General features: G+C 60.3%; 6 protein-coding genes across 6 annotated transcripts; 3 read left to right on the plus strand and 3 right to left on the minus strand.

The window, feature by feature from the left end:
- Positions 1–730: 730 nt before the first annotated feature.
- PLICBS_010401 (uncharacterized protein) lies at positions 731–3007 on the plus strand (the record flags this gene model as incomplete). Its single annotated transcript, XM_018326486.2, has 5 exons — positions 731–758; positions 816–1024; positions 1078–1262; positions 1317–1807; positions 1860–3007. The coding sequence occupies 5 exons, from the start codon at positions 731–733 to the stop codon at positions 3005–3007; spliced, it is 2061 nt and encodes a 686-aa protein (XP_018174805.1).
- Positions 3008–6347: 3340 nt separating this feature from the next.
- Positions 6348–7419, plus strand: PLICBS_010402 (uncharacterized protein; the record flags this gene model as incomplete). The annotated part of the gene is made up of 4 exons (XM_065601929.1): positions 6348–6417; positions 6613–6850; positions 7003–7168; positions 7288–7419. The coding sequence occupies 4 exons, from the start codon at positions 6348–6350 to the stop codon at positions 7417–7419; spliced, it is 606 nt and encodes a 201-aa protein (XP_065458001.1).
- Positions 7420–7996: 577 nt separating this feature from the next.
- On the minus strand, positions 7997–8855 carry PLICBS_010403 (uncharacterized protein; the record flags this gene model as incomplete). Its single annotated transcript, XM_018326484.1, has 3 exons — positions 7997–8061; positions 8119–8211; positions 8501–8855. 3 exons carry the CDS (start codon positions 8853–8855, stop codon positions 7997–7999), a joined length of 513 nt encoding a protein of 170 aa, XP_018174803.1.
- Positions 8856–12205: 3350 nt separating this feature from the next.
- On the minus strand, positions 12206–13345 carry PLICBS_010404 (TOR complex subunit lst8; the record flags this gene model as incomplete). The annotated part of the gene is made up of 4 exons (XM_018326482.2): positions 12206–12625; positions 12685–13180; positions 13243–13264; positions 13324–13345. The coding sequence occupies 4 exons, from the start codon at positions 13343–13345 to the stop codon at positions 12206–12208; spliced, it is 960 nt and encodes a 319-aa protein (XP_018174801.1).
- Positions 13346–13877: 532 nt separating this feature from the next.
- PLICBS_010405 (proteasome subunit YC7alpha/Y8 (protease yscE subunit 7)) lies at positions 13878–14926 on the minus strand (the record flags this gene model as incomplete). The annotated part of the gene is made up of 5 exons (XM_018326481.1): positions 13878–14264; positions 14317–14529; positions 14588–14682; positions 14787–14846; positions 14920–14926. The coding sequence occupies 5 exons, from the start codon at positions 14924–14926 to the stop codon at positions 13878–13880; spliced, it is 762 nt and encodes a 253-aa protein (XP_018174800.1).
- A 913-nt stretch (positions 14927–15839) lies between these two features.
- PLICBS_010406 (uncharacterized protein) lies at positions 15840–17066 on the plus strand (the record flags this gene model as incomplete). Its single annotated transcript, XM_018326480.2, has 1 exon — positions 15840–17066. One exon carries the CDS (start codon positions 15840–15842, stop codon positions 17064–17066), a length of 1227 nt encoding a protein of 408 aa, XP_018174799.2.
- Between the last annotated feature and the right edge of the window lie 87 nt (positions 17067–17153).

Consider the following 17153-nt stretch of genomic DNA (forward strand, 5'->3'; position numbering starts at 1 on the left):
GAAGCATGGATGAAGCCTAAGCCTGCAATGTTTGATCGATCGTCTGGACTTTCCCGCCTACGCAGTATTCCTGCCGCTTCTCGAACCTTCTCTGTCTTTGCACGCGTACATTTTGCCTACCTAAACATCTCGGCTGCAGGGCAGCGCGTCTGTAGGTCCTTCTCCGAGGCCACCTCGGGCAACCAAGGCGCGAGCACTTGCACTGTGGGCATCACGCTTGCTGAGAAACCCCAAGTCCTCCAGCGCACTCCTCAGTGGGCACACCTCGCTCTTACCCCACAGGAGCTCCGATAAGGCGTGCCGCCAGCTCCCAGATCAACCACTTGCCAGGTGCCGCCGTCTGCCTAATACAGTGGCCCACCACTCAGCGATTGACCCCTGCCCCACCTCCTCCCCGTCATCCGCTTGCTACACCTCACGTCCCATGTTCTGCCCCTCCTCATTCGGACTTCGCAGCTACAACTTCGTCGTGCCGCTCACTCTCGAGTCTTCGCGGATCAAGAGGTTCATTTGTTCACGGCTCGGCGCGATAGAAACGTCCGTCTGCCTTCGTGTCAGGGCTCGCCTGAACTTCGATCTCTCAACTACAGTCCCGTCCGTCACACTCAGTCAGCCCCGCTGCGGCCTGTGACAGGGGTCCATGCGGGCGTGAATCCGCATTACGGCTGCCTCCTTCGCTGCGAAACACCATCAACCCTTCGCGTATCTGGTCTCCAGATTGCCTGTCGCCATGGCGACTCCTCAATACGACGACGAAGGTAAAATGATACCCAGACGCAGCCAGTCGAGTTGTCGCTGACTTGGGTCTCTCGCAGCGCAAGTGCTGCTTTTCGACTGCGGGCACGACCCGTCCACCGCCTTCACGGATCGACGTCTGTTTCTCACCAAGGATAATCCCACTGTCGCCATCGGACGCACCAGCAAGAGAGATGCAACCCTCGAACAAGCACAGAGCAACGCCTGGATCGATTCGGCGGTCATGTCCCGCCACCATGCGAAGCTTGAGCTTGATGTTGCAAACAAGGTCAGCCCCCTCCGCCGGATCAAAAAGAGTTCTGAGCTGACCCACGAGTGCAGCAAGTGCTCATCACTGACGTCGGATCTCTTCACGGGACTTACCTCAACGGGGTCCTCCTTACCCCAAATATGCCCCAGCCTCTGGCTCAAGACGATATGCTGAGGTTTGGAATCGCTGTCGTGAGAAGCACACAGTCATTTCCACCGTGCACCATGCGGGTTCTCTTCAAGTTCGGAACTGAACAGTAAGGCCCCCAGTTCCCCTACGAATGTTCATTTCTCTAACTAATATTTCTTAGACGACCCGAGGGAAGGCCTGCTGTCTTCCGCGTTCCAGACGACAGCGACTACGAGGACGACACCAGCGATGATGATGACGACGATCCGAGCATTTTAAACACCGCGGCGATCATGCTTTCGCGTGGATTCCGCCCTTCGGTGACCGTCAAGACTTTTAGAAGTGAGCGAGGCGAGGTTATCGACTTGACCGAGGCGAATCCGGGTGATTTGGAGGATGATGAGTACGTGCCCGAGCACGGACCCCCATCAACGGTGCCCGGCGCCACTAGCGCCACAACGGCTGCTCACAACGAGCTGATTCATGAAGCCGACGTCCCCGGATCTGACCCGCATAGCCCCTGGCAAGACCGCGAAGATTCACCACTGCCGGAGCCCCACCAGACAGATGTCGATGCATTGGACGAACTTCATGACAGCGCATCTATGTCAGAGTCTGCAGATGAGGATGATCTGGATCTCGACACTCCGAGTGAAGTGGACCTCAGCCATGGTAAGTTAAATGCCTGGCTCGCTCAGCTTATCTTGCTAACAGTGCTTTGTAGACCTCCATTCGTCGGAACTAGAAGATAGTTCTGCCAGCCATGACTCCCCCGAATGTGGCTGCGACGACATGGCGCCTGGCAAGCCCGAGCCTCCCATCGCAGAACGCGGTCCGCTCGAGTTTGGTGCCAAGGGCTTCAGCTCGCAAGACCTCGAGGCAGCGCAGAGCCTCGAAGAGGACGATTACATGCCCGCTACAGCGTATAGCACCATCGGTTTGAGCTCGCAGGAGTGCCTCAGCTCGCAGGACCTCGAAGCAGCGCAGAACCTCGAGGAAGAGGACTACATGCCAGCTACTGAGTCAGACGCCAACGGCTTGAGCTCGCTCGGTCTTCCAGCAGCGCAGGACCTTAAAGTGGTCGACTACATGCCAGCTACACTGCCATTGTCCGACATGTCCCTACCTCCTCTCGGAATGAGCCTGCCCGTTCCAGATCACATCCATCTGCCACCTATCGCTTGCAACGTCAGAGAGACCACTATGCACGCCATGGACCGATCGACCCAGGCATTCGACTCTGGGTTGGCCAAATTCATCACCCCGCCGCAGTCTGGCCGCGTGAGGAGACTTCATCCGCTGTCGCTTCATCAACCTGTCCCTCGGCCAGGTCAGACGTGGAACTCCGAAGACGTCGAGCCCTCTCATGGCTTAGGACAGAGTCCCCTCACCCCTGCGTTTGCAGCTGCTGCCGGAAACTCGTGCGACGGGGGTCCCACTAGCGGCTTGTTGGCTTCAGGTGCCAAGTTCCTCACGACTCCTCCTACTGGCGATGAGCCGAAGCATACTATCCCCTCTCCAGTAGATGACACCTCGGCCTACGCGTTTGAGCAGAGCAAGAAAGCGGCCGCGGTCGATGAAGCAAGCTCTCGGCGCACTCACGTTGCGATCAACGACCTCCTCGAAGCGGATGGAGAGCGCTCCAAGAACGTTCCGAAGGATCAGCCAGCTCGCAAGCGAAAGCTGGCCGACTTGTCCTCTACGACGCCAGAAGAGGAGCATTCAGCAGTTACTGCTGTGCAGCAACCCGGCAAGCCCGATGCAGAACGCCCTGCCAAGCGTCTCCGGAAGGCAGCCGAAGTTTTCGGATACGTTGCCCTGGGCGGCGTTGCAGTTATGTCGGCCCTGATTGCCACGGCACCCAACCTGTAGTGTGTTTTTTATTCTGCGCGCCTGGATGACTTGACAAGCTGAGCGCTTTGTCGCGACATGGCGATTCCCCTCTTTGCATGACTGATGGTTACTTGGCGTCCGGGTAGCGGGGATTGGGAGGACCAGTGGCAAGATTGAACAGGGAGTTGCTCTTAGTATTTGCGTTGCCTGGAGCCGGACAGCGGATGGATTAGCACGCGTTGCGTGTCATTTGTATAGTTCGTCGCTGTCCTGCCGTTGCTTTGCTCGCGCTTGCGCATGGCTTGTTCCGCGGAGATGAGCACACAATGATCAATTACGATTTTAATAAACGATTTAGGCAGTCCGAGGTAGTCTGTCGGTGACGCCGGAGGCTGTGGCTGTGTGACGACGGGCCGTCGTGTCGGTGAGTACGGAGCACGGCGTACAAAGCAAAAACAGGCGTTCCTCGTTTAGCACCCATGGGCCATGGGCTTGAGAGATTGGAGTCGGGTCGGGGTATAGCAAGTGTGTTAATAAGTCGTCACCCTGGCGGCCCGGGGAGCCGAGGGAGCGGCTGGCGACGCCAGATCGCCAGGGAACGAACGACAGGCACGGCGGCGGAATGTCACTGTCCGGAGCCGCCCCACCGTGGTGCCTGATCATGCAGTCTGGTGGTGGCCGGGGCGGGAGCCGGGACGGGACGTCAGGCATGGATCCATTGGTGGCCTGTGACGGAGCTCCAAGGTTTCATCGGTCGGTCAATGCGACGCACGACATCGAGGAGCCCTGGCGCGCTGGAACAAGCAATTCCAAAGACGCAAGTGGCCAAGCCTATTCGAGGGACGGGCACCGGGGGCTTCGGTGTGGACGGCGAGATCTCGGCCGAAACGGCGACGACGACACCAACGTGAGCGGCACACTCGGGAATCGCGCGGTGACAACGGAAGCAGAAGATGGCGAAGGTGGATGACCGCTTACGACCCCTACCTGGGCAGTCGATATGTATTGTGCCCAGACGTTTGATCATGGTGAATGCCACTCGAGGCCGTGAGGCAGGCATGCGGGTCGTCTTATGGTAGGACATGGGGGAACTTTTGTGGGAAGTCACGGGGCAGATGGAGAAGAGGGTGGAAATAACAATAATGATGATAATTAAAGTCAAAACGAAGCACAACCGTACCTGCCTTTTGGGAGCAGCGGTGTGTGCCACAGTCCAAGGGTTTAAATTGTGGCCATTCTGCCGTGCCTTCCGTGTCTTTCACGTCAAGGTCACCGTCAATGGCAGATGCGTAAGAAAACAGGTGCGCTGCCAATCACGGCCGCTGCCCGGCCGGCCGGTCTTGCCTGCCACTGCCAACATTCGCCGCGCTCGCACCTTCCGTGCTTTCGGGGCTCGTCGTTTCGTGAGCCCTGGCCAATCCCCACTTCACCCGTCCTCGTCCGCTTCCTCCTCCACCTCGTGCTGCTGGTGCTGCTCCTCCTTCCCCCTCCGCGCGGCGACGACACAAGGTACTCACTCTTTCGGCTTTCAATTTCTGCGCCGTCATTTGCTCTCACCGTGCGCTCCAATCCCGTGGGCGAACCGAAGGCGAACCCGTCGTCGAAGAGGCCGATCGCCATTGCCCAGCGCCCACCCTAGACAAAGTAAGGGTCCGGCGGGCGGTCCGGGGAGCGCCATTGGCCCTTGAACCATGCAGGTCCCGTCGCCCTTGGCCGTAGTTGCACCCGGAACGGCAAAGCTGGCGCTGTCGAGCGATAGCTGAGCTTCGCCTTTCTGGGCGGCCGCCAGAAATTCACAACTGCGAGACACACGGGCATTGGGCAGAGACAGTCGCATCCCGCCGCCGCCGTTCGCTGCTCACGTTAACGCGCCGCTTCCGCCCTCGCTTCCGCAGCCACCGTCACCGCGCCGTCGCCGACGCCGACGCCGACGCCACGCGCGCCCCCTTGTCCGTTATCCACCTCTCTGCGGACAGGGTCTCGTCCAGTGACTCCAGTCCACCTTCGGGCCTCGATCTCACTCACTGCGCGCCGTCGTGACACTGCAGGAGTAGAACCGCCTCCCCAACGCAACGTCGCCGCTCGCCCTGTGCACCCGCCGCCAGGCCTGCGAGGTGCCTGGCTTCCCCACATGGCCCCAGCTCTCTGCGGTCCCAGCATGTCGTGTAAGCCCCGGCGAGGCGCTTCTCGGGCTGTTGCTGCACGAGCCCTGGTGATGCACGGGCAAGGGCAAGGGCATGGGCATGGGCATGGGCAGCAGCTTGGAGGGCGCCCAGGGTTGGAGGGGAGGGGACGCACATGAGCCCTGGCCCACGGCTCCACGAATGTGGCACCCGCGGACACACATTCCCACTCTTGTCGATGCGGCCCCAGGGTGCGGGCACCCCTATGGCAGAGTTGTCGTCATGTCGACGTTGTCGTTGCCATTCAGGGCCTGTCTCGCATGGACTGGCTGCCACTCGTTTCCTCATTCTCCATCCCCGTCCCCCGTCTAGCTTCGATGGGTCTGCATCTCTTGCTGCCTGCCCATCACGGCCTTCGCCCGCGAACCAAGAGAGCGGGCCAAAGGAGATATGGTTCTGCAAGAATGGAGCAAGGCCGACCCAACGATCCGGTTGGGCAATGGAGCTGCTAGACAGCAGCTGGGGAGTGGGTTTCGGTCCAGCTTTGAGCTTGCAACGACACGATGCTCGGCGGTGCACTCGCCCGCCCGGGGCCACGGACCCCATTGGCAAGGCTCGGCTTCTCGTTGGTGTCTTCTCGGGGCTTGTGCTAGCTGATGGTCCAGCCTGGTCCAGCCTTCTCGCCCTCTCATCGTTGTCGAGCCTTCACTCGCCCGCCGGGACCCGTGGGGGAAGTGCTGCATCGCTCCGCCAGACGCTGTTGCCGTATGCACCGTGGCAGCTAGGCATGCAGGTAGGTCTCGAGCCATTGGATGCCGTTGAAGCCGCTGCCGTTGGATCGCTGGCTCATCCCAACAAACGGCCGTCCCCGGGCCTCTGCCATCACCCGGGACGATCATGATGCACAAGCGGCTTATGGTGGGACTGTCCTCGACCCAGGTCGGCCGCTGGACCAAGTCGACGAGCTGTGTGGCCCTCTTGTCCGCTCCGCGCCAGCCTCGGGTTCGTGACCTCCTTGTACATTAATTTGCGCCCAGCAACTTCGTCTCCTCTCCTCCCGCACCCACGAACGGCTCTCAGGCCTTGCTTGCTTTTCGTCCCAAGGCGAAGACTACGCCCACGCCGCAAACCCCCTTCTTTGTGCGGAAGAAGCCTCGACATGTATTTGTAGCGCTGCATCGCCGCCCTCGTCTCGCTTCCGACCTTGATCCCACCGCAGCCGCTTTGCAAGACTTCGATACCCACCGACACCTCAAATGTCCACCTCGACTTTCTCCGTCACCCGTTCGTACGTTGAGGGCTCCATGGTGGGGATCATGGACGGATGTAGGTCGCGGCGGCAGTCTGATGCCCATTTCCTTGACCCCTCCCCGCCGGCATTCTCGAGGTGCATCTTTCGAGACACTCGTATGTGCGAGCCGAGACAACATCTCGAGATGCCAGGCCCCAAAGAAAACCCGCACATGCCACGGAGTGTGAGCAGACACTGACGCATGGCCCGTTGTTGGCTCTCGTTTGCAGTGAACGAATGCCGCACCGCTCGAGTCGCAGAGATCCTGGCCGACTTCCGGACGCTGCAGTACTATATTGCGAACGCGCCCGCAGAGTCGGACAACGCAGAAGACTATTACACGGAGGGCTGGGCGGCTATGCGACAGTGCGCGATCGACGGCCATCACATCCTCGAGTGCGCCGCCGATACGAGAGTGCCGGTCACCCATGGCGGCGAGGAGGAGCAGACCAAGGCCGAGCTGAAGCAGTGCGTCGCCTCTTTACCCCTCCCGCGAACGCAGCCCCGTGCCGGTGAACCCTGACCCGAAGTCTCGACTGGGGTTCCCTGAATCGGTGAGCTAGCCGGAATTGCGACGGCATTGTGAACTAATTACGCCGTGCGTTCGGAACGGGGAACAGGGTTCTACTCGACGCCTTCTCGAGACGACATCAGGGACAAAAGATTTACATGCGCCAGGGCGCAGCCCAACGGTGGATCGAGTATAGAAGCCAGATCCTCCAGGGCAACCGACCCTATGCCGGGGTCCAGCCTCAACTGCAGGCTTGCGATCAGCAACTGCGCGTGGTACGTGGCACTGAATCTTCACCTCAGGGCGGGTTGCACAAACCGATTTTGATTTCGCTTCCCCTCCGGTCGGACAATAGTTTGCTAATTGTGCAACGCGGTACTCTGCCGCGAAACAGGAGCTGGCTTCCATAACAGACGAGTCCGTCTACACCGAGCTCGCCGCGTCAGATCAGATCCTTGGCCGCTGGACGGTGGAAGATCCGAGCCTGAGGAGCGTTCTGCGGTGGCTGCGGGCGCGGCAGCGTTGATTTTCGAAGTGAAACGGCCTACATGACTAGAACAGAAAAGACGAGCAAACAGAGACGACAACGAAGCGCCTAATCGTAATGCTACGGGAGCGACCATTGACGGCCTTTTCAGCTTATTCTTTGAACGGCCGGATCAGCATATACCAGCAACAGCACCCACGATGCGACGCGGAGGGGACAAACGTGGCTAAGCGAAGCTACGACGATGACGACGTGTGACGGGGACCAGTTATATTGAGCAGGCCTGGGGAACAAGGGAAAAGGTGGCGCGTGGAGTGACTTTTACATTGCCTGGCGCTGGTCGCCTCGAGGCGGGTTTCGGGACGCAATGACTGATTGGGATTTTACGAGGCATAGAAGGACGGACAGGGTATTCTAGACGGAGAGTTGCATTGGGAACAGGCTTTCCTTGTCGTAATAGTGCAAGACACTGCCCGGGGCAGTCGATTTGTGATACACTCGTTCTTGGAATCTCTGGTGCACGTGCGGAACAGGAGCCATATCGCATCATCGTCAGGGTTATTATGGGCTAGCGTAGATCTTAACATGGCTGATATAGGGCATGCATCCGCCAACGTCACGTCTTGCTATGTACGCACAGGGCGATTCCGCCTAATGAAAGGGCCATGCCAATGCCGGTATCTAGCGTCGTCAAGTTCAGCGCTCGTCATAAGCGAGGTCGTTGGGAGACAGGCTTACCCCTGCTAATGACCTTGCCCTCGACGTACCACTCGCCGAGGACGGTGAAGAGAAAGGCCATGGTGTTGACAATGGGCACGGTTAAACTCAGCTCTGGGGGCGCGCGCACGGATATCGTCAGCCTCGATCGTTGCTGGCCGGGGGGCGGTGGCTAGCATGGCGCATGCACGCACGCATCGCAGGTTGCATGTGACTGTCTGCATCATGCATCATGCACGATGGGGGTGAAGTGGAAAAGCGGAGGGGAGGGGGAGGGGGGGACGGGGAGGGAAGAGAGGAGCTACTGCGAGATACGTCGGCCCGGGGGGGTATGAGGCTGGAGGAGAGAGAGAGACAAAGGGGAAGCGGAAGAGGAAGAGGAGGGAAGAGAGACGGGACTCACCGGCCTGCCCAATGAGGAGAAAGAACCAGACGCTGCCGGTGAGGTTGAGCAGCAGCGGGACGGCGTAGCGCGGGTTGCGCAGCAGGTCGACGACGGCGAAGAAGGCGCGCAGCAGGCGGGCGCGCAGCCACGAGGCGCGCACGCGGGGGCTGTCGAGCAGCGGGTGCGGGGGCGGGCGGTGGGAGCGCGCGGCGGCGCGGATGAAGGGCGTGGTGAGGCCCCAGGCGAGGCCGACGAGCACAAAGGAGAGGATGTAGTTGAAGACGGGCGGCGGCGGCGACGGGGATGCCGGGTCCGATGATGGTGGAGCTGCTTGGCCGCCGCTGGCTGCTGCTGCTGCTGCTGCTGATGCCATGGCGTCTTGCGTGCGCGCGTCTGTGCGTCTGTATGTCTGCGGCGCACGTGTCTCCGCGAGTGGGAGTTTTTTCTCCTCCGATGAAGTTCTGGATGCGGAAAAGGGTGAGGAGGGAGGGTGAGAGAAATGGGCAAATGGGCTGGTCTCGATTGGTCCAGTTCCGAAGGAGGCGCGGCTGCGGCTGCGGCTGCGGCTGCTAAAACGTGTTCACGAGTTGGATGTCGTGAGGGGGCGGGGGCGAATTGATGGGTTCGTCCGATAGTGGCCCCAACGTGGTGTTGTGCGGTAGTGGTGGTGGTGGTGGTGGTGGTGAAGTGTCGTCGTCGGTCGTTCTCGCCCCGGCGGTTGACGTTGGCCCGTTGGGCATGTCCGGACCCATACTTTAGCAGCCAGCGCCATGACGGGTGCGCTATTCCCCTTTCCGGCAGCGCGCCCCGGGCGGGGCTTACAAAGCGCCTGTGGATCTCCGTCCGTGCGCACAACATCCCGCCAGCCAGCCCGTGCAATGGAATTCCCATCCATCCCTCCCCAAAATCAACATGCGCTTGCTGCGTCCAGTGGCAGGAGGACCCTGGGCGTCTCTTTGGGGGGGAGGGGACCCAGCGCGCTAAGGCCAGACGACCACCCAGCCGGCAGGCAGCTGGGCACCCATGGAGGGCCGCCTCGACTGCACCAGCATCTGCAAAGCACCTGGCCAGCTTATCAGGAGCCCGCATTGCCTCCCCAATTATCCGCGCCCAAGGCAAGTGTGTACTAATACCTGCACGGACGATCATGCATGAGACTCGAGGAACCAAAAATAAACCCCCTCCCCCCCGGCGCCAAGATCAAAAAGACCGTCGACAGGCTTGGCTTCTGGCCGCGCTTGTCAGTGTCATTGCCTCCCTGACAACCCCCACGACCATTGACGTCGTCATGACACAGGTCGCGGGAGTACGTTAGGTACGTGAGTACGTCGGGATCTAGAATCCAATACTCCTCCATGCCTGAGGTCCCGTCAACGGGGCTCCCGTGTCTCGGGTGCGACGGTGCTAGCCATGGTCCCCGCCCGCATATCTGCTCGTCCCGGGTCCGGACCCGGTTGCTCGCGTTCGTCGGGAACTAAACCTCGGGGATCAATGACGCGAGCGCCGCCAGACGACAAAAGGTGGCACCCCGTGCACGGCCGGAGGCGTCTCATAATCGTCGGTTTCCGCCAGGAGGGGCGGGATGGAGGGGGGGGCGGTGACGAGAGGATCCATCAACGTGGTCGACGTCGTGCCGTCGTCCGGCGCCACGGCCCGCCTCATTCAGGCCGCGGGAAGATGCTGATTACCAGATTGCAAGGTTCACATCCCGCTCCTCCTCGCCAAGCACAACGCCGTCGCAAGTCGACAAAACCCGCACCGCACGTGAAACGCCCGCACGCCGCAACAGCCCCGTGACCGCGGCCGCGACGGCGAAAATATGGAGTCGGCAGCCACCCGGGGCGCCGGGTCTCACGCACTCTCGCGCCTTGACGACATCCACTGTATCACGGGTCCTCACGGGTCCTCCGCCCTCCCGCCCACCTCCCGGACGGCCACGGATGCCGTTGCCCCTGTCCAGCTGGAGGACCCCTTGTTGACGCCCTTCTAGAATTCGGGGAGGGGGGAGCTGCATGAGAGGCACCCAGGATGCCAGGCGATGCCAGGCAAGGGCACCCCACCCTCTGGTCCCCTCCACTCGCTCTCTCGTTCCCTCTCGGGCGAGTTGGGGAGACTCGCCCGATGGGCCCCTCCCCTTGGCCGAGATTCGCGACGGGAGCAAGGCCGGCGGGTGGAAGGAAAAAAGCCAATGGCTCCCCCTGTGGCGCATCAAGGCAAGGCTGAGCGGCGCTGGACAGGGGTCGCGCTGCACCGTCGACGATCCACACGACGGGAGTCCCGACGCCGTGGAACGGACCCCATTGGCGGCGCTTGCCTACGCTGCGAGGCCCAGCCATCGATGGCTCCCTGGGGCTGAACGCGCCTGGACGGAGGCCGTCAGTCAGACGTCCCGCCTGCAGCGCGCGTCAATCTGGGCCAGACCGTGGATGGTGTGTTCAATGCAGGTTGCATCCATGGGTGCACTGCCGAGGGGCATGTCACCTGCGCCGCGCCGTTGGTCGCCCTACATGTCTGTCCCCTCGCGGCTTTGGCACCTGTCAGTTCCCCGGCTCACCCAACTTGGGCTTCCCATCCGAGTTGGAAGCCACCGAATCTGCAGCGGGAGCTCGAGGTACCAAGCTCCCGTCCGTACCACCTAGCCATTGAAGGTACTTGCTGCCCGTACGCCCCCAAACCTTTCATGGTCGCGCAAGGCGATATACTTAATTGGAACCTGAGACACTGCGGCCCTCCCGGCGGCCTCGACGTCCACAACCTACTAACTAGGTAAGGTACCCCCCGTCATCGCAACTACGTACATGATACATAATACATGCAACCACATCTCGCTTCCCTATTATGCTTGCCCACCGTGTAACTACGTACAAAAAAAGTAATTATACCGTCGAATCTTTCCCGTGTCACGCGACCGGATTCGTCTCGCCACCACCACCGCGGGCAAACGCTCCTGCATCCGCCCGCCGAAGCCGAGCTTCAACAAAGCAAAAATTACATGTACGCACCGTAGCATCTACATGGCTTGATGGGTACGACGGACATAAGACATGGTAGTATGCAACGTTGATGATGATGCGGCAGGGAGACGAGGGATCGGCCGCCCTCTCCTCAACCGGGGGCCTGACAGCAGGAACCCCCGGCCGGCAGGCAGCCCGCTCTCTCGACATCCAACCGGTCATTGCCCGGCGCAAAGCGAGCTTGGCTTGGCTTCAGCCAGCCCTACCCGGCATCCCCTTGCCTGGACGTCGACTGACGTGTCACGGTGTCGCGGTCCTAATAATCTCCCTTGGGGAGCTGTCAGCTTTCCGCGCGACACACGTAATGTAGCATCGCATCCCATCGTATCCAGTCTTAACAGCGCCGCGGATCCAATCGCATAGCCAGGCGCGCCGACTTACCTCGTAACCGAGAGACACGTCCCAGAGGCAACCATACGATGCAAAAAAGAAAAGTAGTTGCATTTGCATTCTCCCTATGCCTATACGACAGTCCTTCAACTCCGAGCGCCTTGGCGGAGCATGTCCCGATAAAATCACACCCGCGCTGACATCGGCCCTACGCCTCAGCCGCGCCTTTGGCCGTCTTGGTATCACAATCGTCTCAGCTGCCGTGTGCAGTCGTTCCCTGGGAGGGGCTGGCACAGAGTTCCAAGCATCCCATCCGCAGGGTCTAGCCCTCAGTATCACATCTCCCGTCTGTGACCACAAGTAACCCTCCAGTATGCAGTTACCGCGTCTCCGAGTAGTCGTTCAGCGCCACGCAAACCGCCCCGCGGTGGTGGCCGTTGTACTGGCGGATGATCTGCTGGCTGTGCACCTCCCACAGCCGGGCGTAGTGGTCCGAGCAGGCCGTCACCAGGTACGCAGAGTCAGCGCTGAAGGCGCAGTCCCAGACCCATCGCTGGTGGCCTGTCAACGTCGCCTCGAGCGGGAACGGCTTCGGCTCGGCCTCTGACTCGGGCCGCGGCTTCGCGTCCTTGACCTCCCAGATCTTGGCCGTGTGGTCCGCGCTGCACGTCGCCAGCTTCTTCACGTCGGGCGACAGGAGGATTCTCGTAATGTACTCCTTGTGCGCGCTAAAGTGCGTCACTGGTAGGATCTTGGTGCCATTGAACACCTGCAGCAGCGTCCACACAAACACATTTCCCTGGCCGCAGTTAGTCCGTACCTCTGTCAGTGCATACGTCTCGCGAGGGCAAAACGTACAGTGGTGGTTGCGGCGCAGAGGAGCGTGCCGTCGCTCGCCACCGTCACGCTCGACACGGGAACGTCCTCCTCGGGCATCAGGTCGTGTGCGCACTGGTTCTCCGCCAAGTCCCAGATCCTCACGCTGCCGGACCGGTCGCAGCTGATGATCTCGCCTTGGTTCGGATGGATCACGACATCGTTGACAGGATGGCCGTGGTTGTAGCTGCGCTGAATGGAGCCTGTGCGCGTCTCCCAAATCTTGACGGTGCCGTCCTCGGAGCTCGTCACCATCCACTTGCCCTCGCAGTGGAACGCGACGCCCGTGATGTTGCCCGTGTGGCCCTCGAACGTCAGGAGCGGGTTCGGGTTCGTCGACTTGATGTCGTAGAGCTTGACCGTGTGGTGGCCCGCCGCGGCGAGGAAGCGCTTGTCTGGCGAGATGCAGAGGCGGTTGACCTGCGAGTCCGGGTGCTGGATCGTGCGCGAGCATATTCCGGAGAGCGCCTCCCAGAACCTGCATCGCCGAGTTAGCACCAGGGGCCCGCCGTCGAGCGTCCAGGAGGCGGAAGCGCGAACCTGATCGTGTGATCGTAGCCCGCTGGGTGAGGCCCGTGTCAGCTCAGAACGATGTGTTGCGTCGCGCAAGAGGGTCAATACCTGTGCAAAGAATGACAGACATGGCGGCGGCAGCTTCCCCGGTGGCGTGAGGCCACTCGCGTCGGAGATCTGGCAAAGCGTGAGTTGGCGATGAAGGTCTGGAATTGCGATGTCTGAATGACCCGGATGTCGCTTCAGGTACCGCGCTAGGTGGTAGGTGCCCAGGTGACGTTGGGGCGCAAGACAGTGGGGACCGCGGCTGGCGTGTTTATCCGCCCAGCTGTGCGACAGTGCGACCACCAACAACCACTCGCTTGTTCGACGTCAGGCCTGGCAGTACATTCAAAGATCGCAAACGGAGTCCTCTACAAGCAAGCGCGATAGCTACGTGGAAGCTGCCGGAGCAGCTTCCCAATAATCGCAGTTCGAGACATCCTTGGCTCCGGGCTCATAGCCTGGAACGCCTCAGCATCCCACGTGTCGCGCATAAACGGATTTCGGCATAAGCTGGACTCTATTGCACATGTCTTTAGCTACTAGAACACGAAATGCGACTCCCCAGTCGTGTCGCACTTCCACCGGCCTGCATCCTTCCGCGACGCCAGCCTGAAGCCTTAGTCCTTCTCGGCGATGGCTTGTAATCTGTCGTCAATCTCGTCCTCGGTGAGCATGCGGAACGACGGGTCCGTTCCCTCCTTCCCGTCCTTGCGCGGGCCGCCAACGATGCCAATCTCAATCTCCCCCTTCTTGAAGTCCATGCTCAGGACCGTGCTCAAGGTCGTAATCGCCAGCTCCACAACCTCCTCCCAGCTACCCTCGGCGTGGTCCTTGTTGCGCAGCTTCTTCTCGAGATGATTCAGAGCCTCCTGCTGCTTGGGGCCGGCCGCGGTGCCCTTGTAGCCAATGTAGTAGCCGGCGGGGTCGCACTTGAACAGCTGCGGGCCGAACTCGGAGTCGAGGGCGATGATGGTCGTAGCCACGCCGTATGGCCGCATGTACGCCTTTACAGAGTCAGAATCTCAATTGCGGCAGTATGTTTATCAACGAACTCACCCGCTGCGTGTAGACTTGGCTGATGTTGGCCAGGCGCTTGGCCAGGACGTCGGCGGGCATCTCATAGCCAAACTTGTACCGGAACTCGGCGGCCTCGCCCTGGGCTCGTTGCGCGAACGCCCTAGCATCGGCAATGGAGCCTGTGATGACGCAGCCGACCGAGGGGGAGATCTGGAAGATGTGCGAGACGGACGCCGGGTCGATGAGCTTGTCCTGTGGAGCGCGGTGTCAGCAGCCAGTCAATACACCCCATCGTGAGGGGCAAGCCTACCGGAACCTTCTTCTGGGATAGGACGACAGCGCAGTCCTTTCCCCTCACGCCTACCGACATGATGTTTGCCGCTGTGATGGCCTTGAAGGCATACTCTGTCCGAATTGTCAGTCGCTACTCCATGGTTCCTATGCTGGGTTACGAAGCCAGCCCCTCGGCATTCGTCGATCGCTGGCATAGGATGTGGAATATGACGCACCGACTTGGTACAGGCGACCATTGTCGGCAAAGATGGTAATGTGTCGGTCGTATGCGCTCGCTGCGATGGCACCACCGTTAGCGAACAGTCCACGGCTGACGTCAAGCTCCGGCCTCTGGAGGTTTCGACGCACCAGACATTGTGTGAAGTGGGTGGCCCTGATCAGGGCAGTCTGAACCGATGAATTCGCTGAGGCTTCCGAGGCGGGTTCTTGAGTGATGTTGCGGAGAGGAGTAGTGCTTGGAGGTAGAGCGGATGGCGACGACCAGATGGAGCTCGACGACAGGGACGCGTTACGTTAGCTGGAGCTTGCCTGGAGCCGTAGGTTGCAGGTGGAACCTCATTGGCGGATGCTCGGAAGGCTGATGTTCTGCCTCGTCAGGGCGGTTTCGGCCTGAGGCATGAATACCGACCCGCCAAATTCCCTGCCTGGGCAGCCTGGTCTCACAACGTAGCTTAGCTTGTGTCTGCCAAAAAAGCTCCTGCATCTGTTTACCCACTTCTGCACGGGGGTTGATGCCCAATCTCATCTTTGGCTCGTCCTCACACGGCACTGGCCATTCCATTCAGACATCACTGGCGTCATCCCTCTTACCCAGCCACTTCAAGGCGAGCGTATCAGTTGTCATCGCCAAACAGAGGATCCGTGCGAATCAGTTAGACTGAGGATATCAAAGAAGAGTTCGAATTGCAAGCCAGAATCAGCGTGGGGCATCCCTGTCCCTGAGGCCGTCACTAAAAGCGGGAGGCCCCGTCCAGGGAAAAAAAAGCTGCCCGAACCAGACTCTGAGGCAAGACCTTCTCACCACAACCCACGGCTTCTATCGCTGCACGGCAATAAAAGTGAGGCGCACCAGTCTGGACGGTGCACTCCGACGAGAACAGGGCTTCGCTGCAGCACAGGGAGCAGACGCTGCAGATCTTGACCTGCTTGCGACGTGATCTGACGACGACTCAGCCAACAACCAGGGCGGCGCACAGCGTCCATTCCTCACCCTCGCCTCAACTGCCACAGGAAAATTTCGACTAGAAGACTGCCCGATCGAGCCCAACATGATGTCGTCCACCGAGCGTACGGCGTCACAGCGCGTGCCAGCTTGGAAACGATTGGGCCTAAAGCTCAAGGGGCCTACTGCTGCACCCGAGCCCGCACCGGGCGGCACCCCGGCAGTTGGGCACCCAAGCAGCACCCAGCACAAGAGTCACTCGAACAAACGAAAACTCGACGCCCCGCCGGGTTCCGAGCCCTCTCTGGATATTAAAAAGCCTCGCAGGGAGGCCGACGATGGAAATGCCGAGCCGAAAAAGAAGACCAAGTCTGTTTCGTTTGGAGACACTCCGACAAAGAACGGAAACCCTCCAACCACCAACGGCGACACCACCAAGCAGCCGTCCAAGCAGAAACAGCCCCAGAAACCCAAGAAGAGCAAGGGGCCTGCCAAGAAGCAGAAGCCCGCACCCCCTTTGGACCTCGCAACCGCCCTCCAGTACCTGCAGCAGTGGAAGACGTCACGCGATAGCTGGAAGTTCAACAAGAATCAACAAAGCGCCCTCATCAAGCACGCATTCGACTCTGACGGCATTCCTGCCGCTGACATTGGCGCCTTTTATGAGTACATCAGAGACTTGAAGGGATTCGTCAGGACGAGGCTGCGTGAGACTGCCATGGAAATAAGGACAAAGGACGACGCGGACCGTGCGTCTGCCTTCCCGGCGGGCACGTCGGATGTTGAAGCCAAGCAAATCAGCTACGAAAAGCTGCTCAACGACCTTCTGCGAACCTCACAAGGTGGTCAGAAACGAAAGGGGTACAACGAAGTGGAGTACGTTGCTTCAGCCGAGGACCCAGACATTGTCATCCGCCGTCTGGTGAAGCGCATGCGCGCCGAAATGATCATCGATGAGCTTTCGGATGGCGAGCAGACGGATGACAGCCGCACGACCCAGTCGTCGGAGACCATAGTCACCAGCGACACCAACACAGCCAGGGGCTCCGGGACAGACAAGAGGCTAAGGCTCAACGACGGCACTGGCAAGCGGAGGCGGAAGCTGCGTGTCAACATGGACGACAGCAGCAGCTCCGAGTCGGAGTCGGAGTCGGACTCGGACACAAGCAGCGACAGCTCCTCAGACGAGTCTGACGACGATGAGGAGGATTCGGTGGATGCCAAGTCGGTCGATGGATATGACTCGTCAAGTAGCTCCTCATCTTCGTCGTCCGAGGACGACTCTGACTCGGAGTCGGATTCAAACGACGAAGAGAGCGATGATGACGAGTAGGGCTGCGGTGGCCAGCGCTTTGTACACGATGCGAGTTTGTGAGGGACAAGAGCTGGACGGCATAGACTGTACCATTTTGCGGCTTGT

The sequence above is a fragment of the Purpureocillium lilacinum genome, assembly GCF_023168085.1.
Source record: "Purpureocillium lilacinum CBS 284.36 DNA, scaffold_8, whole genome shotgun sequence".
In the NCBI taxonomy this organism is placed as follows: Eukaryota; Fungi; Ascomycota; class Sordariomycetes; order Hypocreales; family Ophiocordycipitaceae; genus Purpureocillium; species Purpureocillium lilacinum.